This window comes from Curcuma longa, chromosome 1 (assembly GCF_044706935.1).
Source record: "Curcuma longa cultivar G26 ecotype Majalengka, Jawa Barat chromosome 1, ITB_CL_G26_1.1, whole genome shotgun sequence".
In the NCBI taxonomy this organism is placed as follows: domain Eukaryota; kingdom Viridiplantae; phylum Streptophyta; class Magnoliopsida; order Zingiberales; family Zingiberaceae; genus Curcuma; species Curcuma longa.
In genome coordinates, this window is record NC_133861.1 from 17787700 (window position 1) to 17811589 (window position 23890).

Below are 23890 nucleotides of genomic sequence, written 5' to 3' on the forward strand. Positions count from 1 at the left end.
TCTCGTTCGAGCTATTTCGGTTAAATTCAACGGCAACAGATTGTAAGCATGTTTTCCACAGGCTTTCTTGAACTGTGAGCCGATCATTAATTGTTTTTTTTCCCAATTAATTTCTTCTCCAAACCAACCTGAGCAAAGAATTAACTAGCTTGCTGTTGACAGTTCAAGAAAATCCGTGGAAAACATGGTATGAATCTTTCTTATTGAGTTTTTGTCGCTATTCTTTTTACATATTGAATTTTTGTTCAAGATGTGAATATAAAAGAGGGGCGTATGGAAGGAGGAAATGAAAGATGAAATATTTAAATGTCTATCTTTCTATTTGTAATATAAATAAATAAAATTGAAAAAAAAAATCAGCAATATATATATATATTTTAAATGGGCCTTTTATTCGGAGTTGAGAGCATAGGGGATCACTCCATGGCGCTGTGGTTTGCTCGCGCAGCCCGAAAGCTCCACCGCCTCCCGCCGGCAGCTGCTCGCTCCATCTTCCCCTTTGTTTCCCCTCCGCCAATTCAGAGTGCTTCCTCCATCCCCCATATTCGTGGATCTCCCGTCCCGCATCCGAGTCTCCCTCCTTGGGCCGGATCGCCTCTTCTCGTTGGATTCCCCCACCATCTGTTCTTCGCCTCTCTGTCCGGCAACTCCAACGAAACCGAAGGGGATGGAGTGGCGAGGCCTCCGGAAGCTGGACCTGTGGAAGCGCCTCCGTCGTGGCTTGACAAGTACTTGCCCCCGTCGGTGCGTCCGTATGCACGACTAGCACGGCTGGATAAACCAATAGGGATATGGCTATTGGCTTGGCCTTGCACGTGGTAATGTTTATTTCTTTGTTATTTTACATTTGCTTGTCATATTTTCTTTGAAGAACAAAATTTACGTGTGTAATTATAGCAGTCGAAAAATAAGTAAAACGAAGATCAAATGTGTGAATTTTTAACTTGCAAATAAAATGAGAATACTTGAGGGAAGTTGAATGAATAAGAAATTTCCACCACATTAATCCACTGTTCAAAGGGGAGAAAACGGGAGCTTGATAGAGTCCCAACTACTTGGAGTTATTTACCTGATCTTATCCTGCCATCTAGGATTCTAAGCCATAAATATACGATCACCGGTACTTAGGGAGTGTTGACGACATGACCAACGATGTTAATTACGGTTTTCTTTCATGTTTCTGATTTCCACTTTTTTCATTCTTCTTCTGAGGCAATCAAGTGGGCTGCAATTGGCCAAAGTCTAGCATTTAGTTTGATTCTTATCCAATTCTGATGAATTTCAGTCTACAAAGCCAAGCAACTACCAAAGGAAACTGGTGACTATTTTGTTGGTCTATCATTTCTGGAACTATGGTATGGGGAGTGAGTTTGTAAACTAATTTTGCAGGCCTATCAAACCCATTTGGTAAAAGTATTCAAACATACTTTGACGAGAAGCTTGGTTATCTCTTTAGGCATATCCTCTAGATCAAGATTTTTTTTATTGATCAATTCCTGCCATGTTGATACTCTCATAATCTTGCATCAGGTCAATTACCATGGCAGCAACACCAGGGCACTTTCCTGACATAAAATTGTTAACATTGTTTGGTTGTGGAGCTGTGCTTTTAAGAGGAGCTGGTTGTACTGTGAATGACCTTCTTGATCGTGACATTGATGTCAAGGTAATCTACTTTCCTTTTTCTTCTATTATGTATGAACACATAAATATTTCAAGTTGGTAGGGCTTATTTACTAATGCAGTTGCTTTTACTCTTAAATTATAAATTTTAAGGTTTTTAGTTGCAATTTTGAAGTTTGTTCACAGCAGTAAATAGTGTCACAGCATAAATAAAAACTTTTTGATCACTTTATAAACATCTTAACAATGTTCATTCATACTCACATGAGGTTTCTTCTGCTGCAGGTTGAACGAACACAACATAGGCCCATTGCATCTGGTATTTTGTCACCATTTCAAGGGCTTTGCTTTTTGGGTTTCCAACTTCTTTTGGGTTTAGGAATCCTTCTGCAACTCAATACTTATAGGTAAATATATCTTCAATAAACTTTACCAACTTATTCCCCGTTGAGATGCCAACACATTTTGCATGTCTCAAAGATTTCTATTAGATCCTCTTTTGTATTTTCTTTAAAAAAGAATTCAATTACTTAAATAGAATCAGGACGTTTCCATTAAAAGTGCAGTGATATGTTCCCTTAGAATAGACTAAAATTGGTTTCTTCTCACAAAGGTTCTATACTGGTCTTAATCTTGACACTCTAATTTCGGCTAACATTCAGAATCAACTGGCTTCATTAATTTTGGTCAGTAAATTAAATGTGTGTCCAACTTGAGAGCAGAACTTAATCATTTTTCCTATTTTTTATGTCATTACCTATGGACAATCAGAATGTCCTGAACCAGACTTAGAATTGCTATATTTTTAAGACTTAAGTACTTATTGGACTTCTTTCAAAGCCATCAGAACTAAAGCATATTTGTTCCACAAATAAAAATAATGTGGAAATTTGAAGGAATTTGTGGTAGACTCAGTGCACTCTTTATATGACAATCATGTAACTTGGCAAGAACTATTTCATGAATAGGAAATCATGCAGCATACCCTTGGTGAAGATACTTTTCGTCATGGATCAAGCATGCAATCTTTGATTATCCACAAACTAAGGGAAAATTTGTTTGGGTGAGATTTAATGTCTTGGATAATGATGCAAAAATAACAAAAAGAATGTTCCTCATTGTTCACAGTTCTAGGGTGATGGTGTTTGTTGTTTTAAAGGTCATTATCATGCAGAAAATACTTATAAGTCAGAATTTATGATTTTTTGAATACTTGACAATATGATTCATACCTTTGTTGTCTCTATTTAGTTGATACTGAACTTGCCTTCTTTTCAACTAATATGTATGTCCGTTTCATAGATGGTAGAAATCTAGAGCACAAGAGAGATTTGATGTTGCCACGTCTTACTATGTCCCTGATATTGGCTGAACAATGGAGAATACATTCTCAACTCAAAACCTTTTGTGTCCAAGAGTACTTCAACTTTAGAATGGGCTTTACTTGCTTAACCCATCTTTTGTAATCTGTCCTCAGACCCACCTTTTATAATCTGTTCTCTGGTCCTATTTAGTAAGATTTTAGTTGCTTTGATCTCGTCTCAATATCAGTGTTCACCCCTTGTAATATATTTTCAAATATAGTTCAATTCTGTTATACATAATAGTGAGGTTCTTTCCTAAAAACATCAGCATTTGTATTTACAGAACTACTATACTTCCAAGTACTTGTAGTTTTTGGAGAACTAAAAAAATGTTATTCTTTAATTTTTTCTAAGTGCAGCCAAATACTTGGTGCATCGTCATTATTTTTGGTTTTCTCCTATCCTCTTATGAAGCGATTGACATTTTGGGTATGTACCAGGAAAATCAGGTCAATGACGGTGTTATCATTAGTTTGTTTAGTGTCCATTCTACTTGCCTTAGCTAATGTTACTACAGCCTCAAGCATTCTTAGGTTTAACCTTCAACTGGGGAGTTTTATTAGGGTGGGCTGCTGTTGAAGAAAGTTTGGATCCTGCAATTGTCCTGCCATTGTATGCTGCTGGTGTCTGTTGGACCCTTGTATATGACACGATATATGCACATCAGGTATATATTGTGAAGATTGACACCTCTTGTCAACTTGAGTTGTTTACATTTGTTTTTATGCAATTGATTAACTTTTCAAAGTAGTATTGACTTAATACAAATTACTCTTAGGATAAGGAAGATGACAAAATGGTGGGTGTTAAATCAACAGCTTTGAGATTTGGAAGTTTGACAAAGAACTGGATTACTGGCTTTGCAATTGCATGCATTGGCAATCTAGCTCTTAGTGGATACAATGCAGAGCTTGGTACACATTATCTACTTTGCGCTATTCCTTACAATTATTTATCTATGATTTTTTCATGTACTCTAATGAATGCGTGCTTATGTTTCCTAGGGCAGCATGGCAATACTATACATTTCTTATAGCTGCTGCCGGGCACCTAGGATGGCAGATTTTTACTGTTGACTTGTCTAGTCGTGCAGACTGCAACAGAAAGTAAGGCTAATGTTCTTCTAGAAAATATTTACATTTTGGTTACATGTGAGGTTCATGAGAAAGGATAACAAGCTTTGCTTTCTGTGTGACTTCCACATCAAGAGAGAAAAAAATAATCTTAAAGATCTGACGAAATATAGACACCTCAAAAAATGGAAATTTAGCAAGGAAGTTAATGATTTATTCAAGTGCAATTTTATTTCTGATTAGCAATCATTGCATTATGAAAGTTAAATTGTTTTGCATTTCAACCATTGGACAACTCTTCTTGTTTGTAGATTTGTTTCAAACAAGTGGTTTGGAGCTATCATATTCAGCGGAATATTATTTGGTCGACTAGCTTCATGAGAGGTAATCTGTGTTTTTTTTTTCTTCATATTTTTTGGTTGGAAAGTGATTTGGAGTTATCATACTTAGCTCAAACATGGAATTCCTTTTAATCGTATATACAAAATCCAATATTCTACTTCAGTTGTATCTTCTCTAGAAGAATACTATTACGTACTTAATGGAATTTATTCAACCATCATAGAATAGGATGTCATGTCAACTAGAATTAGAACACTCAAGCATGATTTATCGTCAGAAGGAGGACACAACAAAACAAGGAAAGATAGTCTACTTCAGTTTATGTAACATCATGCTATGTACATATAGCAATTTTCTTGTTAATGACAAGTTATAATTGAAATAGATTAAATTTGTATAAATAAAAAATGGAATTAGATTTGCAACAATCTGAAAATTTTTACTGCACTATTCAATTTTTTTTAATGTTAATTCAATCTGTTTTCTTTCTTTTTCTTCTCATTAAGCAATCCATATGCACTTAACACGGTTATCAACATCTTCTGCAGTTGCAGTTGCGTTCTTCTCAGAGCATCTGAATCTGAAGTTTTGTAAACAATCACACTGATTGTTGTAAAAGATAAAAAAGCAAGGCGGGATTAATTTCATGGTCGTTTAATAAATTAAGAATTGCTAAAACGATTGTATTTTTCTTACTAGTTACAATTGGATGCCTGATTAATTTATCATAACCAACTACAAAACTTTGTTATGATTTTTTGTTGTTGTTGTGTAAGTAAAATGCTTCATGTAGAAGATGAAGAAACACATTTTATGGGGTTGGAAGATGAAGAACATATCAAGGTTGCTTCATGTAAAAGGTTTTAGGAAGGAAAATGAGCAGAGAAGAAATGGAGAGGTTCCTATAAATTGAACAGATAAAAGTATAGACGTTTTAAAGTATTATTTTTGAACAAGCAATTAAAGGTTTTAAAAGATTATATTGTAGGAATAAACGAAAAGTTTTATAAAATATCCAGTAGACTTGGAGTTTGTTTATGAAATAAGAAGGGATGACATCGTTAAATGGCTTGAAGCCCTTTAGGCAGAAGCAGCTCTTTGCAAAAATAGAGCTATGCTTTCTTTCTTTAGGCAATAATATCGTTGAAGATGTCTTCCATTTGTTTTGATTTATGGTTGTATCAATTATTTAAGATCAACAGCAAAAACTTTATTCTTTTGTTTAACTTCGCACAAGATTATATTACTACGAATATTGAAATCCATTGTTATATTTGTTTCTCTTTTATGTTTCACATTTTCTACTCTAATCTAAAATCTATTAGTCATCAGTAAGCATATTCAAACAATCTTCTCACCTTTTTAGAACCCAAATTTTGGGTTGAATTTTGCATCTATTTAAATGATTACGTACTAATTTTACAAACGTGAACTGAAGTCCGACTGAAATAAATATATATGAAATTTTATTGACATCGGGTTTTTTAAATCTCTCCGTGCTAAGGAATAAACAAAGTTGAACAAAATAGTTAGCAAAATAACCCCTTGCCAAACCATAAACGATCAGTTGAAAGAACTGCTTCGATCTCCAATGAATTATCTTTGTTCCACAGACCTCTCTATCTGTCCCTTGCTTCATTTATTGTACATGGAACTGCTGCAGTGTTTTTCATCGATACTGAATTGATTTTTCCAGTTGCACTTCATATCCACAGGAGACTGCTCTGGATTTGTCTTCTTTCCCCTAACAATCTTGAGAATAAAAGAAAAACTGAAATGAGAAACTGCAAAAGCTGAAATTAAATTTTTTTTGTAGTAGTTCTAAATTTCTAATGAAGAAAGTAAATACATAAATAACTTTATGGCAGACAAATCACATGGATGAGAATTATTTATGTTTAAGATTTGATCAGGAGACTACTTGTTGCTAAGACTGATTTGGCTGAAAGTGTTTCAAAATATTACGCAAAGAGGAGTGCGGCCAATTTATGTAGTCAACGTTATTATTTTTCATTAAGATTTTTGGAAATTATTCAGATTTCATATTTTTGATTCACCAAATACAGTAAAGATCTAGTAATTTCCAACACCTAGAATGGGCAAAAGGAGAGTTTCAACTTACAAAATTTCCAGAAGTTGAATTTCGATAAATAATTAAAGAATCTCCTGTTTGAAGACAATGTGCCCTTACAAAATCACCTGAATATGGAAAAGCCATTACATAGAAAATTAAAAAGAAAGAAAAAGGACATAGTATGCAGCATCCACTATCCTTACCTGTATTTTCCAAAATATACATCCTACTTCTGTTATTTGGCCAAAACCTAAAGATAACAGGGGAAAAAGATAAACAGTCAAAATTTCAACAATTCAGTGAAAAAGAAATTGAAGATGTAGTTTCACCATGAATAATGATACACTAACAACCTTAAATAAGTGATTATTTGTGTAGTGAGAAGTATCTAAAGGTCATGTTCGTGGCTAACAATTTCACGCTCATGGTAAGGTAGGCTTTCATTCAAAACATAAAAACCTCAGATATATGTGTAGAAATTACAAAAAATGATGTATAGAACAGCTGATCTAGAGCAACTTGATAGCAAATTCATATTAAAGAAGCACTGTGTTTATTGCAACGAAAATATTTATACAAGATTTGCTCTTCAGGTACTAATTCATAAAGTAGTTTTAGATATTATAAATAATCCATTACTCAAAGAAAGAAGATAAGATAAAGATCACTAATTGAATAAAGAGAGTGGTTGAAAGAGAGAAGAATTTAAGGTGTCTTGTGAGATCCATATTGACCGTTGGTCGGAATGGTTTGTGGATACCACTGTTAGGTCTGATGGAATCCAGATATAGTATGATAAACGATATGAAATTGTCCACTTTTGGCCCAAGCCTTCATGGTTTTTTTTTTGGACTCAACCCAAAAGGTCGCATACCAATGGAGATATCTTCCATCTTATAAACTCATGATCTTTTCTATGTATTTTCAATGTGGGACTCTAATTGTATCTCAACAAATACAACATATGTGAAAATGCTAACATTGATGATGAGGTAGCTAGAAAAAAATATTATTCAAGAATGATTATGAATTAGTAGTAATTCTAATAGATGATAAAATAATGATGAGTCGGTTAAATGATATAATATCCAACAAAGACCAACACATGCTATAGTTAGACAAGTTGAATCAAAAAGTTATATGAGTGATAGAGAGAACTAGGAAAACTATAATTAGTGAAACTAAAGGTGATTATTAAATATAACCAGTGAGATATAGTTTGCACAGATTCAGTAGAGGGTTATAACCAGTGATTATACATGAGCCAACTAAAACTAAAATTTTATTTTGTAGAGGGGTTATTTTTGTAATCTTTTGGTGGATATTCTAACATAAGGCTGCCTTAGCTAAAAAAGTTCCAAAGAATTATTGGCTTTGAGAATCAAAAAGTTATATGAGTGATAGAGAGAACTAAGGAAAACTATAATTAGTGAAACTAAAGGTGATTATTAAATATAACCAGTGAGATATAGTTTGCACAGATTCAGTACAGGGTTATAACCAGTGATTATACATGAGCCAACTAAAACTAAAATTTTATTTGTAGAGGGGTTGTTTTTGTAATCTTTTGGTGGATATTCTAACATAAGGCTGCCTTAGCTAAAAGAGCTCCAAAGAATTATTTGCTTTGAGAAATGATGTTTAATTTTGCTCAAGGAAATGGTATATTGAAATATAATGGAGAACTGCCTTTTCAGTAGATGAACTAGAGACATACCTGTACTTAAATTTCCATGAACATTGAAGTGTCATATCTTCCATGTGCAGCACTATGCCATCTCTTTCAGATAGAGGAGGAAGGCAAGCCTCAGCCTCCCTCTACATGTAAAGGATATATCATACTGACGGTTCTTTAAGAAGAATACTAATGTTTAATTAAATGTTAACATGGATAATAATTGCTCAATACACCATGAGCACTTCTATGGTTATTTTTAGAATAGAAACTATGCAACAATAGGGAAAAAGACAGAAAGGTTCACACCTTTGGCAGTACTATTCTTCCGGTGTTTCCAACATCACTTTTTGTCAACTCTTTGCACAGAGCAACTTGCAAGTCTTTACATCCAAGTTCCTTCTATTATAAGAAATTTGATATTAGTGTTGCATTATATGAACTGTCTTTTGTTGAACAACTGCCACATAATCAATAAATTATATAGCTCAATATTGACACGTGGGTACAAGATAACCTTCACCAAAATTAAATATTGTGTCTGTCTGGTATTAGCTGTTGTGATCCATTTAACATATAATTTACATATCCATTGCTTGCTATGCCATAGAATAGTAGCACTTATTTGCAAAACTAAGTGTTTCCATTGCAATATAATGGGAAAACATATGTTACAAGGATGATTCACACTCGCCATTAGGCTTTAGATGGCTCATGGTGAAACTTACAAGACCAAAAGTGTCTTCAAACACTATTGAATAAATCTGGTTACTCAAACGATGGAACAAGTGATCCTCCTACCCAAAAACCTAAAAATAACCACTATCTTTGAAAAATAAATTATGCAATAAAGACTAACAAACAGATAAATCAATATAAAAATAACAGTGAAACAGAGAATTATAAATGGAAGGTGATAAAGCTAGAAACCAGTTTTCGGATAAATGAAAATATGCAGAAATATAAAAAAATATACATTGTCGGTTACTTCTGACTCAAGTTGAAAGGTTAATTGATTCGGTATTTGCAATGTTGCCTGTTCATTGTTTTCCCATGCTGGAAGCGCACTACATCCTCTGTTGCTTATCAACTCCTGGCACAATAGCCTCTATTAAATATTCACAATAGAAACAACAATCTTTTACTAATTTTACTTAATCGACTTTGCACCCATGTAGCCAGATGCTTACCTCTTTCTTCCCATCCACCACACTGAAATCACTGCTTTTAACAAAACTCGTAGATGGCATTGGAAAGGTATAATTTGAGATCATTTGTGGAAAAAACCTAGTATTTGGCTGGAACACTGTAAGAAATAGTAGTTCAAGTTAATGCATTGCCATCAGCAGACAGATTTCAGGAGTCTCATCGAACAAGTTCTTGACAGTTTTGTATTCTCCAGTAGACTGCTATGACTATTTTACACAGGTGTTTCAAGCAGTTGATAATACTGAGTAGCAAATGCTTAACAAAGTTTGGATGATATAGCCAAGTATGTGGCATCAATGTGCCAACTAAATATATCCTTCGTATTATTAAGCTATGAATATTAAAAATTGAATTCGTTTCTAACAGCTTATGAATTTGGGTCAATCATGATAGCAACCCAATCAAACAAACTAGTTTATTTAAGTTCAGTTTCTTTTGCTAATTTTTGTTTGCTTTGGTTTACTATGAATACAAACCAAATAGATTGAAAAGGTAAGCTTTATTTTATTTTTTTTAATTTGCAAATAGTATAAGGGTAAGTTACAGTTTCAGCCTGTCATTTTGACATGTTTCAAGTTGCACATCTATTGTTAATACATTATCATTTTACCCTATTCATTATTCCAGCCACATGAGTTTTATGGTTGTATCAGTTTGCCCACATTTAATGCTTTCAACAAAATACCTCTGTTGTTTCCTTTATAAAATAGAAACTTACCATTGAAAACATAGTGGATATGGCAAGTAGATGATCTGATAACAATGTTAAATGTAAAAGGGAAAAGAGCTAAAAATATAACAAACACAGACAAACTTAATATGTGTCTACCTAATTTACTTTTATTGTTTTCTCATTTAATTCAGAAAACAATAAATCATGACTAACTGAAACAATACACATGTTGCTAAATTCAACCAAATAAAATTAATATATTGTTACCATGCTTAAAATCTCCTCATGTAGATTTACCGCTTGGTACAAGTTTACTTCTTGAGAGATTAAACTCTTGAGGATGGTAAACTTATGAAATAGCTATATAGAGGTCTAAGTAACCTGATATTGCTTGCTATGCAAGCATGACCTCTAAAGGCATACAAGTGCTACAGCAATATTGACCCAAAATACCTCATTTCTTATGTACAACTAAAATGAAAGATATAACTTTAATATAAAAATTCAAACCTGTTCCGAGATAAGCATTGCCACTTAGAAGTTCAGAAAAAGAATTCACAGATTGCAGCATTTCCAAATCAGCAATAGAAGGATTATCCATAGCAGCACTTGTGAATTGTAGACTTGAAGCAATCTCATTATGTGTAGAGTGCGATTTGACCTGATCATTATTTGCATTTGGTTGTCCTGCATTACCTTTTTAGGGGCACAACATGGTAATAGAGTCAAGAGAAAGAATGCAAAAGAAAACCACATAAGATTAAAGACCATAACTATCAATATTTTATTAAAAAGGAAAGGAGAAACAATTTAAAGCAGATCAAGCAATTATGTTAAATGATCAATGAGTTGTTAGTAAAGGCAAAAGGCTTCATGTGATAGAAAAGAGTCATATTGACATCCCATATTCTTAACGTTCTTCACGTTCAAGCCAGACTAAGACTGGACATGATTGTGAAACAAAGATAATGCAAGCACAAAAATCGAAACTAATATGCAGAAAAAAACCAACGAGTAATTTAATAAGAAAAATTTAGGGAAAAAATAAAAATGTGCCTTTGATCCCATTATCACTTGGCCCTTGATCTCAAATTGAAATTTCAATAAGACTTGAAGTTACATTTAGTTTCTCATCTCAATCCAAATAATCACATTTAGGTTGCTCTTTCCAAACCTATTAAGCTGTGACATGCTATTCCTACAGCACATACCACTCAGCCAACGCTACCAAGTATTTCTGATCTTAGGGGTGAGGCAAATTTGATCAAGTAACTTAAGCCAGTGATCAGGCTGATGACATGCTAATCTTTTGCCATGATAATCCAAGTTGAATTCAAAACCTTCGGACAATTGTCATAAATTGAATAAATTACAGTAGAAGTATGATCAGCTCCATTGGACTTGATTATGAAGAATACATGGCATTTCTTAATCCTTTAAATGTGCTCTGGAAGAGTTGCCCCGCACCCATTTGGGCCTTTCTCACTTTATTAAGAAGTCACTCAAGTGTGATTGGCCACACAGGTCAATCTTCACGGATATTATAAGTTATTTCAGTTGTTGAAACCTACAGTGCAGCAAAAAAAAAAAAAAACCTTAAGATCAACAGAGAACTACTCCTTATGAGAGTTATTTCCTGATCTATATGCATTCAGCACCATTCTCTATTGGAGATCTTTACTTACCATGTTAGGTAATCACTTGGAAGACATCTAACATCTTTATGATAAAAATAATGACAACTTGAGAGGGGATTATGGAATCTGAGACTTCCATGAGAATCAATGAAGGTGCATATAACATCTCTTGGATGGATCATTCTAAAGGGTCTGCTACATTCCAATCAGCAAGGTAATTGATCACCAAATCTACTTGATTAATGAATCTCTTTGCGCTTTGTGTATTTTAAGATCAAATGCAGATGCTATCTTCTGGGGAGATCAAAGCATGCAGGAGATAAAAATAAGATAGTTGGGAGGATCAGATTAGCTGGCTAATTCACATTTCTTCTTTCTGGAAGTGATAGCTTGGCACTTTTCCATTTCTTATTTTCTTCCATGTGCCCCTTACATGATAGTTGGATATCCTGTATAAACAGATAGAAGTATGCACAGCATTAAAGATGGTGTGCACCTTGTCTACATTACTTTTCACAAAATAAAAGACTATTTCTTATCATCATAAGATATATAATTAAGGCCATCTGGATTAACCAAACACAAATTTAAGGGGTGATGCAAAGTTTCCAAAAATTCAAGTGTGAAAGTGGTAACAAGGTCAAATTTCCTTGAAGCAAATTATGGAATTATGGCAAAGAACACTACACAACTAAAGCCATTTAGATTAAGTTGAAACCATGTCACAAAACTTAGGGGCTAATGTTTTGTTTACCGAATTCAAGAGACAAATTGATGGAACAATCAAACTTCAATCGCCAACTTTAAAATTCCATTTACACAAAAGTATCATTATGGCACAATCTGAATCGAAACAAAATAACAAATATTGGGCTAACATGAAGTTTTCTAAATTCAAGAGAGAAAGTATTAAACTAATCAAACTTCAGCTGCAAGACTGAAATTTCCCTAGATACGACATTAAGATTCAAAATGTTATACAATCATTTCCTTTGAATTAATCAAAACCAATTTCTAAAATTTACACGCTAGGGTGAAGCTTTTAGAAATTCAACAGACAAAATGGTAACAAGGTTACACATGAAACCAAAATGCAATGTGACTACATGCCCAAGTGAAAGTACCATATCGATTGCTTGTTATGCTCAACCACTAACTCCAACACTACTTTTTGAAATTCAAGGGGCAAAAAGGTGACAGGATCAAAATTGAAACCAAAATTTAATGTTGCTACCTGCCCAATTGAAAGTACCATATCAACAACTTGTGGTCCAACAACTAACTCCGACACTAAGGCCAAGTTTGAATAAGTTAATTCATCTAAGTCTATAAATTTCCTTCACTAGCTCACAACTACTCATCTGAGACAAAATTTGGATGTAGAGCACACTTAAGACTAAGACATAGCGTGATTCTTAGACCAGAATTACTGCTAATTAACAGTGTCTAAGGCCGTCACCCAGATAACCTGTTCCAAATACCATTATGTCCCCTTTGATACCAAATGTCATAAATCATCCAAATAAGAGAATCTATCTATTTGATTGTTAAGCCCCACTAATGATTGAGAATAATTACACCGAAATTAAAACTTATTTCCTCATATAAGCCTATTAATTACTTTCATCAGCTCACAACTCTCCACGTGAGACAAAAGTAGGGTTTAACATACATTATTTAGAGGCGGATATGAGGTTTGCTGAAATCCAAGAGGCAAAATGATAAAACGATCAGATTCGAGGGAAATTCAACTTCTAAACTAAAATTCAACAATTTATTGGCTTATTTTTCACCCCTATCTGCCAATGCAAAAATCTGCATTCAGAAACAGTGGTCTACTGCAAGTCTATAGCACAAAATATTTAAAAATGAACAAAATAATATTAATTCCAGGAACAACATTAAAAAATGTGGTAGCGCTAGATTTTTTTTTTTAAAAAAAAATACTGACCTCTGTCACAATAAGAACCAGGAAACAAGAACTCGTCAAACCCAACCACCTTGTCACTGCTCCGACCACCATTATAGTACTCCCCGGCTGATTCACGATACCTGCTACTCCCATCCATTCCCAGATCACAAGAGCAACTTTAAACCCTCAATTATGCGCAAGGAGTTAAAGACCATGCTCCAATCCAACGAGAATGAAGCCCCTGGGACAACAAGAAGTGGGGATCCTGCAGCAGTTGACCTAAACTTGCAAATGGTGTGCTAAGAGAAGAGAGAAGTCGAGAAATGAAGACAGGAAGCGAGGATTTCGAGGTCTAGGAGGGAGGCGAAACGGCAACCCTTCGCGCCGTTCTTTTCCCGCGCCCCCGCCGCCATTAATGCCCACAATATTCCACGAGGTTAACCAGCTCGAAGAAAGGGCGAGAGATGAAGGAAGAAAACTTGGATCAGCTGTCATCTAATGGAGCATCGGACAGATGTACCTCTCTCGGAAAGTAGACGCGTGTAATTTTAAAATGTTAGCTGGCGTGATTGTGACGCGTGTCATGTCGCTGATCGTGCATTTTCGAGTATGGTAGTTCTGGTTCAGCCAGACGCTGCGTTTCAGAAACTACTCCTCACGCTCTATGTGAGTTAGTGGAAGCGGTGAGGTGAATTAGGTGATGACGCTTTTAAAAATAATTATTTAATAAATGCGAATTTTTTTTGTTTTCGGGAAACTCAAAACATGTGGAATTTGGATGAGTGCAATTATTTCCCAATAAATCTCTTCTTCATTAATAAATTGGTCAAAAAGTATAATTTTGACTTTTTTGCAGGGAAGGATTAATTGTACACGACAATCAATGGGTCACTGGTCAAATCATGGGCCATTTTGGGTTCAGAAGGGAAAGGCCCACTAACTAATTATTTATACAAAACAGATAAGTTAATTGAACTTTGACCCTTTCGGTTGCGTATTGCTCTCTCTTTTGACTTTTGTCAGGTGGATAATCAAAATAACATTTCATGTCGCTTCAAATCTTTTACTTATTAAATGTGAGTCAATGGGAATGATAGGTTTGTTGACTTAGATTCTCTTTGGATAAGTTTAAATTCTTTGGTAAAATAGATACCTTTTGTAGGGTAACATGGTTAAAATGGAAATTGTAAGGAGTTAAAAAGAAAATTTACTTTCAGAATTGTCCTCATACGAGGGTGACCGTAACGTAAGAGGCGGTGAAAGGAGTAAGGGTTCGCGGTAATCTTACCGTTCACTCGTCTTCCTCCTCTCGGCTGGGCGGAGTCGACTCTGAAGAATGCTCGCCCTCCATTGCGGCTTGATTCCTCTCGCTCCAGTCTTCTCTTCTTCTTATTGGTTTGGTTCCTCCCTATCCCCAACGCCCTCTCTACTTGCTCCTCGTTTTCTTCCCGAGAATAGTTTTCGGTTGGGTAATCCTTGCGATGCTTCATCGTACTCGGAGCAAAATCGAAACGGGAGTCGTAGAAGGAACCCTAGCCTCGCCGCTAGTGCGAGAGAAGCATTAGATTCCACTGCAGGTGATGGTGAAGTTGAAGGGGATGCGCGATCTCGTGGAGCGGCGAAGGGGTCGGGGACGACGGCCCGAGGAAGGCGGCTTCTTAAAGTGAGGGAGGAGAAGCGGAGGAGGGAGTACGACCGCTTGCATAACTACCCGACCTGGGCTAAGTATGTAACTATACATTTCTCCTTTTCGTACGGAGCTTTGGATATTCATGATAAAGAGAATGTTTTGGCATCCTGGGTATTGAATTTCGGAACAAAAAGTGTTGATTTATTTGATTATAAGTACAAATGATCTTGTTTTGTCTTTTTAAAAATTGAAATATTTCGATGCACAAAGGTCGTTCGACATAATGTTTGATTTCAATCGCACACATATTAGAGATGAGGTGATATATGCCCAGCAGTGTGAGTATTTTAACACGGGAAATTACTCTTTTTTGCATAATTATAAGATACTGCCTTGTCCTTAATCTTAACATCCCCCATTATAACCTTGTCATTTTCCTTAACAGTTCTAATAATGGAGTTGAACTCTGAATTAGTTAATGTTTTTATCTTAAGGATATTAGAGAACGCCTGCAGAGATGATGCTGAACTCCGTGCAGTTCTTGGGGATAGTATAGGGAACCCAGAACTTATGAGAAAAAGGGTTTGTTATATACAATCTATATTGACGTTATATGATTTTGTAATAGAAGATTAATGTCGATGTGCCTGATAAGTTTTAACTGAATACTTAACAGGTTGAAGAAAGGATTCGGAAGAAAGGTGGAGACTTTCGCAAGTCAAAAACAGGATCTGTTCTTGCTTTTAAAGTTAGCTTTAGAGAGTGAGAAATGAGTTCTTTCTTTTTCTCATTTTATGTTGTCCTTTCTTTTTTCCTGCTATTATGAATTTCCTCACCTGATAACTAGTTGGTACAAGTAGAATCTTAGGCTTGGTTCACTTGGATGGATAACTTGGTGTGTGTAGCGGAGGGAAAGGAAGGAACAGAGAAATATACATAAGTGCTTCACGACTTGTGCAATTTTTGTCCCTTTTATAGTTTCACTTCCCTTCCTAGTCTTCCAACCAAGTAAATAAAGCCTTACTGAAAGGGAAAGTGACTTTTTGGGGCGAAGTAAAAGCCTCACTGAAAGGGAAAGTGTCATTTTTGTAGAAGTAAAAGCCTTACTGAAAGTGAATGGGCATGCTTCTTGATGATGATTTCCAGATAAATTAAGTCACTATTTGATACAAATGTTATTGGATGATGAGGATCTTGGGTGTTATTGTAAATAAAACAAACATAAGTGCATATTTGGTATACCGGAAGCAGGAGTATAAGAGAAATGAGGGATCAGATCAGTAGAAAATTTACCAAATAATTATATGAATTTTTTGCTCTAATAATAATTTATATAAAATTTTCTTTATGCTAACTTTGTTAATTTACACTTTGCTAAATTAGTTTAAACACAAACTATTTATTTAAACAATTTTATTACTAATGTGTTTGATCCTGATTATTTGTTGCCGAAATGAAGACTAGGTTGTGCAACTCAAGCTATATTTTATGCCATAGGGAAGGATAATCTACTGTTTGCTGATGCAGATAAGTACTCACTAATTTAGGACCTGTACTGACTGAATCATTGCTCTTTAACTAGAGAGTACCAGCAAACAACTCCAGAACCTAGTTGTCTAATCCTAGACACCTGTTAAAACAACAATCTGATCAAAATATAAATTTATATGTTCATATTATCAGAAAGAGTTGGCTGTCAAGACAAGTCAAGGTCTAGAATGGATAATCAATCACTGAGAATTTACTGTACTATGCCAAAGTAGAATATCATTCCTATAATGATGCCTGATATTGTCTGTGTGGAATTCCAAACTACTGCTTCTAGATAATCTTAGGTGGGTTCTCTTTCTTCGCATGCTTATTTCTCTATAGCTAAGTATTCTAATCCTCTTCTATGCAGTTTTAATCCTTTAGATTCTTTTATATGGTTTGAACTGTATGGTGCACCTTCAGATCGTGATGTTGACCTTCTTGGTAGTGTAAGTCAATTGTCCTATTAATTTTCATCTTGTATTTTCTGAATTCTTTTTCATCCTTTCCTTTTCATTTTGTCATTACTTGTTTCTTACATAGGTTATTCAGTCATGGTATGTTATGGGACGCTTAGGAGCTTTCAACTCCTCTAATTTACAGGTTTGCTCAAACGAAACTCATAACCTTTGTGCAATTTCATCATGTGTTTTTTGTTATGTTATTTTTCAAAAAATTTAGAAAGAATTGTTTATAAACAGCTATTATTCTTGTAGAATATATGATTATGCTTTCGTTTGGAGCAGGGGTGTAGTGTCAGCTTATTCAGTGAGATCAATTGACCCCACTGAATTAAAGCATTCGGTGAGAATAAAAAATTCGATATTAGTCCAGGAAGAACGAAATTTTGACATTTATTCTGATAAAAGGGAAAGATAAATGAGATATAACCATCTTTAGATCTTGTAATCAATGAAGCCAATTTAAAAAGTATATCAGATATAAAAACTTAGTATAGTTCCAGTATCTACCCTCAGATAAAGTGTAGATTTTCTATATTGGAAAGAAATGTTTGGGAAAAAGAAATGATATCGAGTGCCAAAAGAAGAGAGATGCCAGAAGAGAAAAGAATTATGCAAGTAATGTCCCTAAATTCCTACCAATCAGTAGGTTAAAAAGGGTGAATAGGTGTGTGAAAAAGAATTTGATAGTGAAATTAGGAGACTCCAGTGTCATCATGAGGCAAAGGAGAGATGTGATGTTGCTTTAAAATCTTCAATTGTCTTTTGGATTTGTCCTTTACTGCTGCTCCTTTTCCTAAATGTGTTCAACAGTGTCTTGGACCACTTGGGTGGCATGAGGTTTTATGTCAGATGCTTGGATTAGGGATAAAGTCGTCAAGCAATTGATCATATGAGGAGAACCTTGAATGGTGCCCTCTGACAGTTGAGAGGATTAGTTGATTTTGATCCTCTTATCAAGAATCTTAGAGAAACAATGTGTTCTTATACCTCATTGTTGAAAAAAAAAAAAAGCATTAATTCAGAAATGTGAACATTATATCCTGTGTGTGATACTCTGGGAAATTGGAGTTTTTAAATTTCTATTTTCCTGTATTGCTTTTCTTTTTTTTTTCCTTTAAATTGGTGTCTATCTTCAGGATTTTTTTTATATCTCATTTATCTACTTTAGTTGGCAAACTCATCCATGGATTACAATCCGCTATATGATTCTGATAAAGCTGCTCAAGCAATGCCTTCATCCTTCCATGATATTGGTGATGTTGAATTTCAGGACAATTGGGGAAGGGTTTGGTAATTATTGTGTCTAGTAATTTCATGGAAATATTATTACGAGAGTTGCACATTTTTCATCTGTTTTTGGTTAACTTATCCCACTGCAGGGTGGACCTTGGAACTGCTGATTTCCTTGCTGTGGATATATTGCTTAATTGCCTTACTATATTGAGCTCAGAGTAAGACTTTCTTTGAAATTATGTCTCTATCATTTTTTCTACTTCAGCTTATTGATTAATTTCAGAGATTCCCATTAATTATACTCTAAGCTCCGGACAAAGTTTTTATTATTTGACTACTAACCTGGTTTGATTATGAACTGGAGAAAGCAATTCTCATACTAATCAGTTTGCAAATATTTTCACAAAATAGATACCTTCACGGAAGAATGGCACCTAAAACACAGAAGATGCATGTTTTGGAATAAATAAAATTCACAAGCAAATATTCAAACAGCCAAGAGATATAACTCAGTAACCCTTGCTAGGTTTTTCCCATGTCTATTTCATGTTCTAAATTGGCTAATGGTATTTTTTCACTAGATGAAACCGTGCTGTTTGGTCATCTAGTGTGTGAGAGGCTGAAGCACAGGTTAATAAGGCTCCAACAGTCTAGAGCCTGATTTATTCAAATAACAAATTATTTAAGGGCTAATACATTAATCTAGTACAATCTTTAAAAAATTTCTCAAAGCTAGCGCAACTTTCATTTTTATCAAATGTAACAAAACATTTAAGTTTCGTATTAAAAATGGTCATTCAATCTCCATTAAAATGATATGATATCCACACAGTATGTTGTCATGTATGCATGTTTTAGATGTATATGTGGATGTCATGTATGCTTGTTGTCATGTTATTCAGTCTCCATTTGAAAATGGATTTATCATTGAAATAGATATTAGAAGTGATGAACGGATGTGGAAATTGATATCATCAAAAACAACAGTTTGCATGTGGGAATATGTCATGTCATCATTTGAAAGGAGCCTGAATAACGGATGCTAGATTTTAACATGAAAATTTTAACATTGTGTTATATTAGATAAAAATGAATGGTATGCTGTGTTGGATTGTATAAAAATGTACAGTTTTGCTACACATTGATAAAAGCTTAAAGGCTGTACTAGATTGTTGTATTAACTCAGATGTATTGACCCATTATTTAATAGCCATTTCATTATATATTTCAGTACAACTTATGATAAAGCATGCGGCAATCTCCCAATTCTGAATAAGCTGGCTGAATCCGTAGTTGGCATGAAGCATGGGATCTTATATGACCATGGTCACACTCATTAGCCACAACTTTGCATGTCTGTATGCGGCAATCTGCCTTATCAATGAGGACTTCAAGTACATTTTGAATTTTAGGGCGATAAGTTTCTCTTTTGTTCTCTATTTCGCCGTTATTATAGTTGACCAATCTAGTTGTAAATGACACATAACAGTGTCTGGCACTGTTATACAATGCACATTACACATTCCTTTGTGAATTGTCATTCTTTTTCACATTTAGCCAGCCTCAAATTCGGATTCAGTAAATACAAGTGAATTTCATGAAAGGATTCAAATTTATCCTAGCACACATTTCCTTATTTTCTTTTTACCTAAAACTTATAGTTTAGTTTGTATGTACCCTACGGATGTGAGAAATGTCTAATCTACCTCATGCTCGCTAAAACATACCCACTGGTGATTGTTATGATATTGAAGTTGTAAACTAAGTTCTTCCAGATGCTGTGAACTTTATAACCTGTAGATGTTCAAGTCTGGAGTTCTATTGAAACAAGATGATTTTAGAAATTTCATGTTCACACTCTTCCATTCTCAGGTATTTGGGCATCCAACAAGTGGTATTCAGTGGACGACGGATGGGTGACTGGGAAGAAGGCATGACTAGCACAGAGGACGGTTACAAATGTTCCAAAATCTGAGATAGATTCAACGCTCTTACATTCTTAGTTTCACAACTGGTTCATGTGAGAGCATGTTGAGGTTCTTCTCGGATAAAGAAAGCAAGTCAACTATGTTGTCGAGATGTTATTTGCAAAGTAAAGCTCTTATTCTAAGTGGAATGAACCAAAACATATTGTGCTGTTCCATTTCTTGTACAAATTATCGTCTCCGTAATTAATCTATATTTCTCCAGGGATGTTATTATTTTAAAATTATTCTTATGTCGACGTGGTGCTGATGCAAATCAAAACTAAACCGAAGAAAGACCGAAGGAGAAAGAGAACGATATGCATCAGATCAGGCTGAGCAAGGGATCTAAAATTCTAAATGCAGTTTATTGTTGTAGTTTCTTGGGAATAAAGTTTAACTGGTTTTCCATTTTTCTCTTGGATCTTAACCCTTGATTGTTCTATTTATTATTATGGTTGTTTCTAAATATTTGTTGTGCCTAATTTCCTATTAGTATAAATCTTTCTTGCAATGGTATGTGCTGAACTATGCAAGGATACCAAGATGGTTTCCCTTTCTGTAAAATTGTCATCTCTTTTTTGTTTCATTCAGTAGTATCTTTAGCTTCCTTCATATTAAGCTCAGGATGGAAGAAGGAATAGATTTAAATTTTGCTTTTTTAGTGCTCGGTTGAATCTTTAATTGGAATGCCCGATCTTTATCTTAAAGTGAATGAACAACGACTGCAAGAGTATTTTTTGTGGAGTGGCAAGAGCAAGATTCCACTTTTTTTGGTTAAAATTCTTTATTCATATCAGCATTCCACAACACACTGGCATCACTGTACATTATACGATCTAGATTAGCAAAGCAGGACTACGTTTGCGATTGTCTTTCAGCAAGATCCTTCCCATGAAGTCCAGTCCGCGGCGCTTCCAACCCTAGGCATGGAGTTGATCCTGGAGTAAGTGTCCACCTTGAAGCTCGCCCCGCACATCACGCCTTCGCTGTCCACCCTCGGCATCGCCTTCAGCTTGTTCAACGGATGCTCGAAGCTCCTCAACCCTCCCTCGCTATGGAACATGCACCCTGAAACATGTCGCCAACAAACCAAGCCAATGGTTGAAGCTTCTCTGCAACGAGCAGCGTTTGATATAGATTTCACAATTGATTGGAAGAGTACCAGTTGGAAATGGCGCGTATGATTTGCCACAGCTCGCCTTGACGAGGTTTAGGTCATCACAGATCACCACGGATCCATCAGCTGCAATGCCCCAAAACAAAGGTACTCCTCCATCTGAGCTCTATTTTGCAATTAGATGTGAAAGAGATGAGATCTCGAAGCCAAAACTTCAATCTATTTCTAGGGCGATCAAAGTGTTTGTGGAAATTTACCAGAGCGGCGAAAACGGTGCCGGCCTTGTTGTCGTAGACGACGAAGGCGAAGGAGCCGCTGAGGTCCTTGACGACCTGGTCCGCAGGGTAGGGCCCGCGGTCGCGCAGCGTGCGGTAGGCTTCGATCACCAGCAGCGCCTCGTTGGTGGACTTGCTGCCGAGCCCGTACTGCCGGATGAGCGAGCTTAGGTTGTTTAGGCTCCCCACGAACATGCAGTAGACATCGTCGAAGCTACAGAACAACCTGCAAGGCCGCAAAGAACGCTATCAGGTACGCTGATCCCATGAAAACGAGGCAAAGCCTGCACTCGAGATGTTCGAGAAAATGCCCCAAAAAGATCTTTTCCTTTGCCCTTTTTTCTATTCTTGTTCGAATTCGATCGAACAATACGTAATTTTTTGGGGATCCAAAATCCAACCAATTGGCCAATTTGGCCAGTTGGCCTTAAAAAAAAATTGCAATTCATACCTTGGGTGTGACGAGGTGTGAGGGGAGTGGACAGAGACGAAGGCGAGTGCGGCGCCGGCGGCGAAGGACGCAGAGAAGGAGTGCCCGGAGTAGGCAGCGAGGAAGTCCTTGAGTATGTCATCTGGTTTCTTCGGCTGCCGGAGAGCGGCGCCGGGGCTCGGCGGAACGGCCGGACTGTGGAGCTCCTCCGGCGCCTGGGCCACGGTGTGCTGGAAAATCCCTAACATTTTAGCCTTCGTCAAGTGGAGTTCTAAAGCAGACACGATGGGTGAATGGTGGCAAGTAAGAGATGGGTCGTTATTTATACCGGAGAGTGGCGACTGGTGAGAATGACAGCCGCAGCGGACAAAGGAGGTGGAAGATAAGGCACTTGCTTCCTTGAATTTGATTCCGCGATCTGCACACCACTCGGTAGGATTACCCCCCATCTCAAACAAAAGAATAATCTGGAACCAGAATACTAAGTTTCCAATGATTGCGCGGTGAGCGCACAGGGAGTGAGGGGATCTGCCGATGGCTCATAGTCTCGGTCAGTGAATCGGTGTTCTTATCCGTTAGAGGGAAACGGAAAGCGCCACGTCAGCGCCCACGGATTCCAGGGGAAAACCATGGGCCTTCCTCTCCCACGTGACAAGACTAGATGGGCCGGGTGTTGCGTGGGCCCCGGGAGAAGGGTTACAAGTCTTTTAATGGGCCTGTCCCGAGTACCTGCTCTTGTCGAACTGGAAATTTAATAATAAAAAATATAAAATATTTAAAAATAAAAAAATGTGTTTTTAATTTTTTTATAATTTAAATATTCAAACTCCACCCGACTAATTTAGAAAATAGACGGTATTCTCATCTATCAAATAAATTTAGAACTTAACTTACCCACACTTAATGGTTGACTTAATTTATCCCTATCAAATAAAAAATTCTGAATAAATAAGCATCTAGCCAAATTTGTCCCTGTCGACTAAAAAAATCTGAATAAATAAGCATTTAGTTCAACAGAGTTACTAACAGGTGATATTTTGACGCCGTGTCTTACACGGCTTTTCAAGCTCGTTGATATTACACTTATTTATTTATTGTTATTAATACTTAGCGGTGTATTGAGGATTTTCATTTAGGAGCAATTCAATAAAGGAGTAGTCTAGTGTATAAAATTTCCATCGCGACCTTAAAAAAAAATTATAATTCTATTATAAATATATCAAACGATATCAATTTTTTTAATTAAATTATTTTTTTAATAAATTTGTTAATCTCTATCACCTTAAAGAATTATTGTTATTTTACATGTTAAAAATAAAGTTATCAAATTGATTTTCAACTTATATTAACTTCATTGGAAAAAATCAAATAGATAAAAATATAAAATTGAGGCAACTGAAATAATTTTTTTATTATAAATAGAGAATAAATTTGATAGATAAGATAAGTTATTCATAATAAAAATTCTGTGTTTATCTTGCTATTCAATTTTTTAAATTGTAAATCTATTACTTTACCGACAATTTTAATACTTTTAAAATTTAAAATTTGAAATTTTAGAAGTTGAAAATAAATTTAAAATTAAATTTTTTTACCTTAGCTTCTCATTCCAATTGAAATAATGATCTATCAATCTTCAGAACTATTTTCTTCAACATCTAT

The 23890-nt window shown here is 35.5% G+C and overlaps 4 protein-coding genes across 8 annotated transcripts; 2 read left to right on the plus strand and 2 right to left on the minus strand.

The window, feature by feature from the left end:
• Positions 1-417: 417 nt before the first annotated feature.
• On the plus strand, positions 418-5132 carry LOC141845008 (4-hydroxybenzoate polyprenyltransferase, mitochondrial). Of its 2 annotated transcripts, XM_074733011.1 has the most exons (9): positions 418-818; positions 1531-1666; positions 1909-2030; positions 3347-3416; positions 3505-3654; positions 3766-3901; positions 3997-4093; positions 4372-4444; positions 4951-5132. In XM_074733011.1, the coding sequence occupies exons 1-8, from the start codon at positions 424-426 to the stop codon at positions 4439-4441; spliced, it is 1176 nt and encodes a 391-aa protein (XP_074589112.1). In that variant the 5' UTR covers positions 418-423; the 3' UTR covers positions 4442-4444; positions 4951-5132. The 2 variants fall into 2 exon arrangements, 1 of the variants encoding a protein (XP_074589112.1); XR_012603206.1 differs by lacking the exon at positions 4951-5132 and having other exon boundaries at positions 3992-4093.
• Positions 5133-5835: 703 nt separating this feature from the next.
• LOC141843949 (B3 domain-containing transcription factor VAL3-like) lies at positions 5836-13999 on the minus strand. Of its 2 annotated transcripts, none has more exons than XM_074731967.1 (9): positions 13622-13999; positions 10544-10729; positions 9342-9457; positions 9128-9244; positions 8461-8550; positions 8194-8294; positions 6680-6726; positions 6525-6601; positions 5836-6154 (listed from the first exon to the last, which is right to left on the minus strand). In XM_074731967.1, exons 1-9 carry the CDS (start codon positions 13737-13739, stop codon positions 6038-6040), a joined length of 969 nt encoding a protein of 322 aa, XP_074588068.1. In that variant the 5' UTR covers positions 13740-13999; the 3' UTR covers positions 5836-6037. The 2 variants fall into 2 exon arrangements, with proteins under 2 accessions (XP_074588068.1, XP_074588064.1); XM_074731963.1 differs by having other exon boundaries at positions 8461-8553.
• Positions 14000-14855: 856 nt separating this feature from the next.
• Positions 14856-20752, plus strand: LOC141828214 (uncharacterized). Of its 3 annotated transcripts, none has more exons than XR_012601750.1 (9): positions 14856-15307; positions 15707-15794; positions 15889-15974; positions 17113-17191; positions 17286-17345; positions 18375-18496; positions 18586-18657; positions 20312-20531; positions 20630-20752. XR_012601750.1 is itself a non-coding variant. In XM_074715599.1 (9 exons), exons 1-8 carry the CDS (start codon positions 14919-14921, stop codon positions 19777-19779), a joined length of 1005 nt encoding a protein of 334 aa, XP_074571700.1. In that variant the 5' UTR covers positions 14856-14918; the 3' UTR covers positions 19780-19793; positions 20312-20391. The 3 variants fall into 3 exon arrangements, 2 of the variants coding, with proteins under 2 accessions (XP_074571700.1, XP_074571706.1); XM_074715599.1 differs by lacking the exon at positions 20630-20752 and adding an exon at positions 19671-19793 and having other exon boundaries at positions 20312-20391; XM_074715605.1 differs by lacking the exon at positions 20630-20752 and having other exon boundaries at positions 20312-20628.
• Positions 20753-21171: 419 nt separating this feature from the next.
• LOC141845383 (stem-specific protein TSJT1-like) lies at positions 21172-22513 on the minus strand. The gene is made up of 4 exons (XM_074733449.1): positions 22250-22513; positions 21781-22024; positions 21569-21689; positions 21172-21474 (listed from the first exon to the last, which is right to left on the minus strand). The coding sequence occupies exons 1-4, from the start codon at positions 22474-22476 to the stop codon at positions 21281-21283; spliced, it is 786 nt and encodes a 261-aa protein (XP_074589550.1). The 5' UTR covers positions 22477-22513; the 3' UTR covers positions 21172-21280.
• Positions 22514-23890: the final 1377 nt, after the last annotated feature.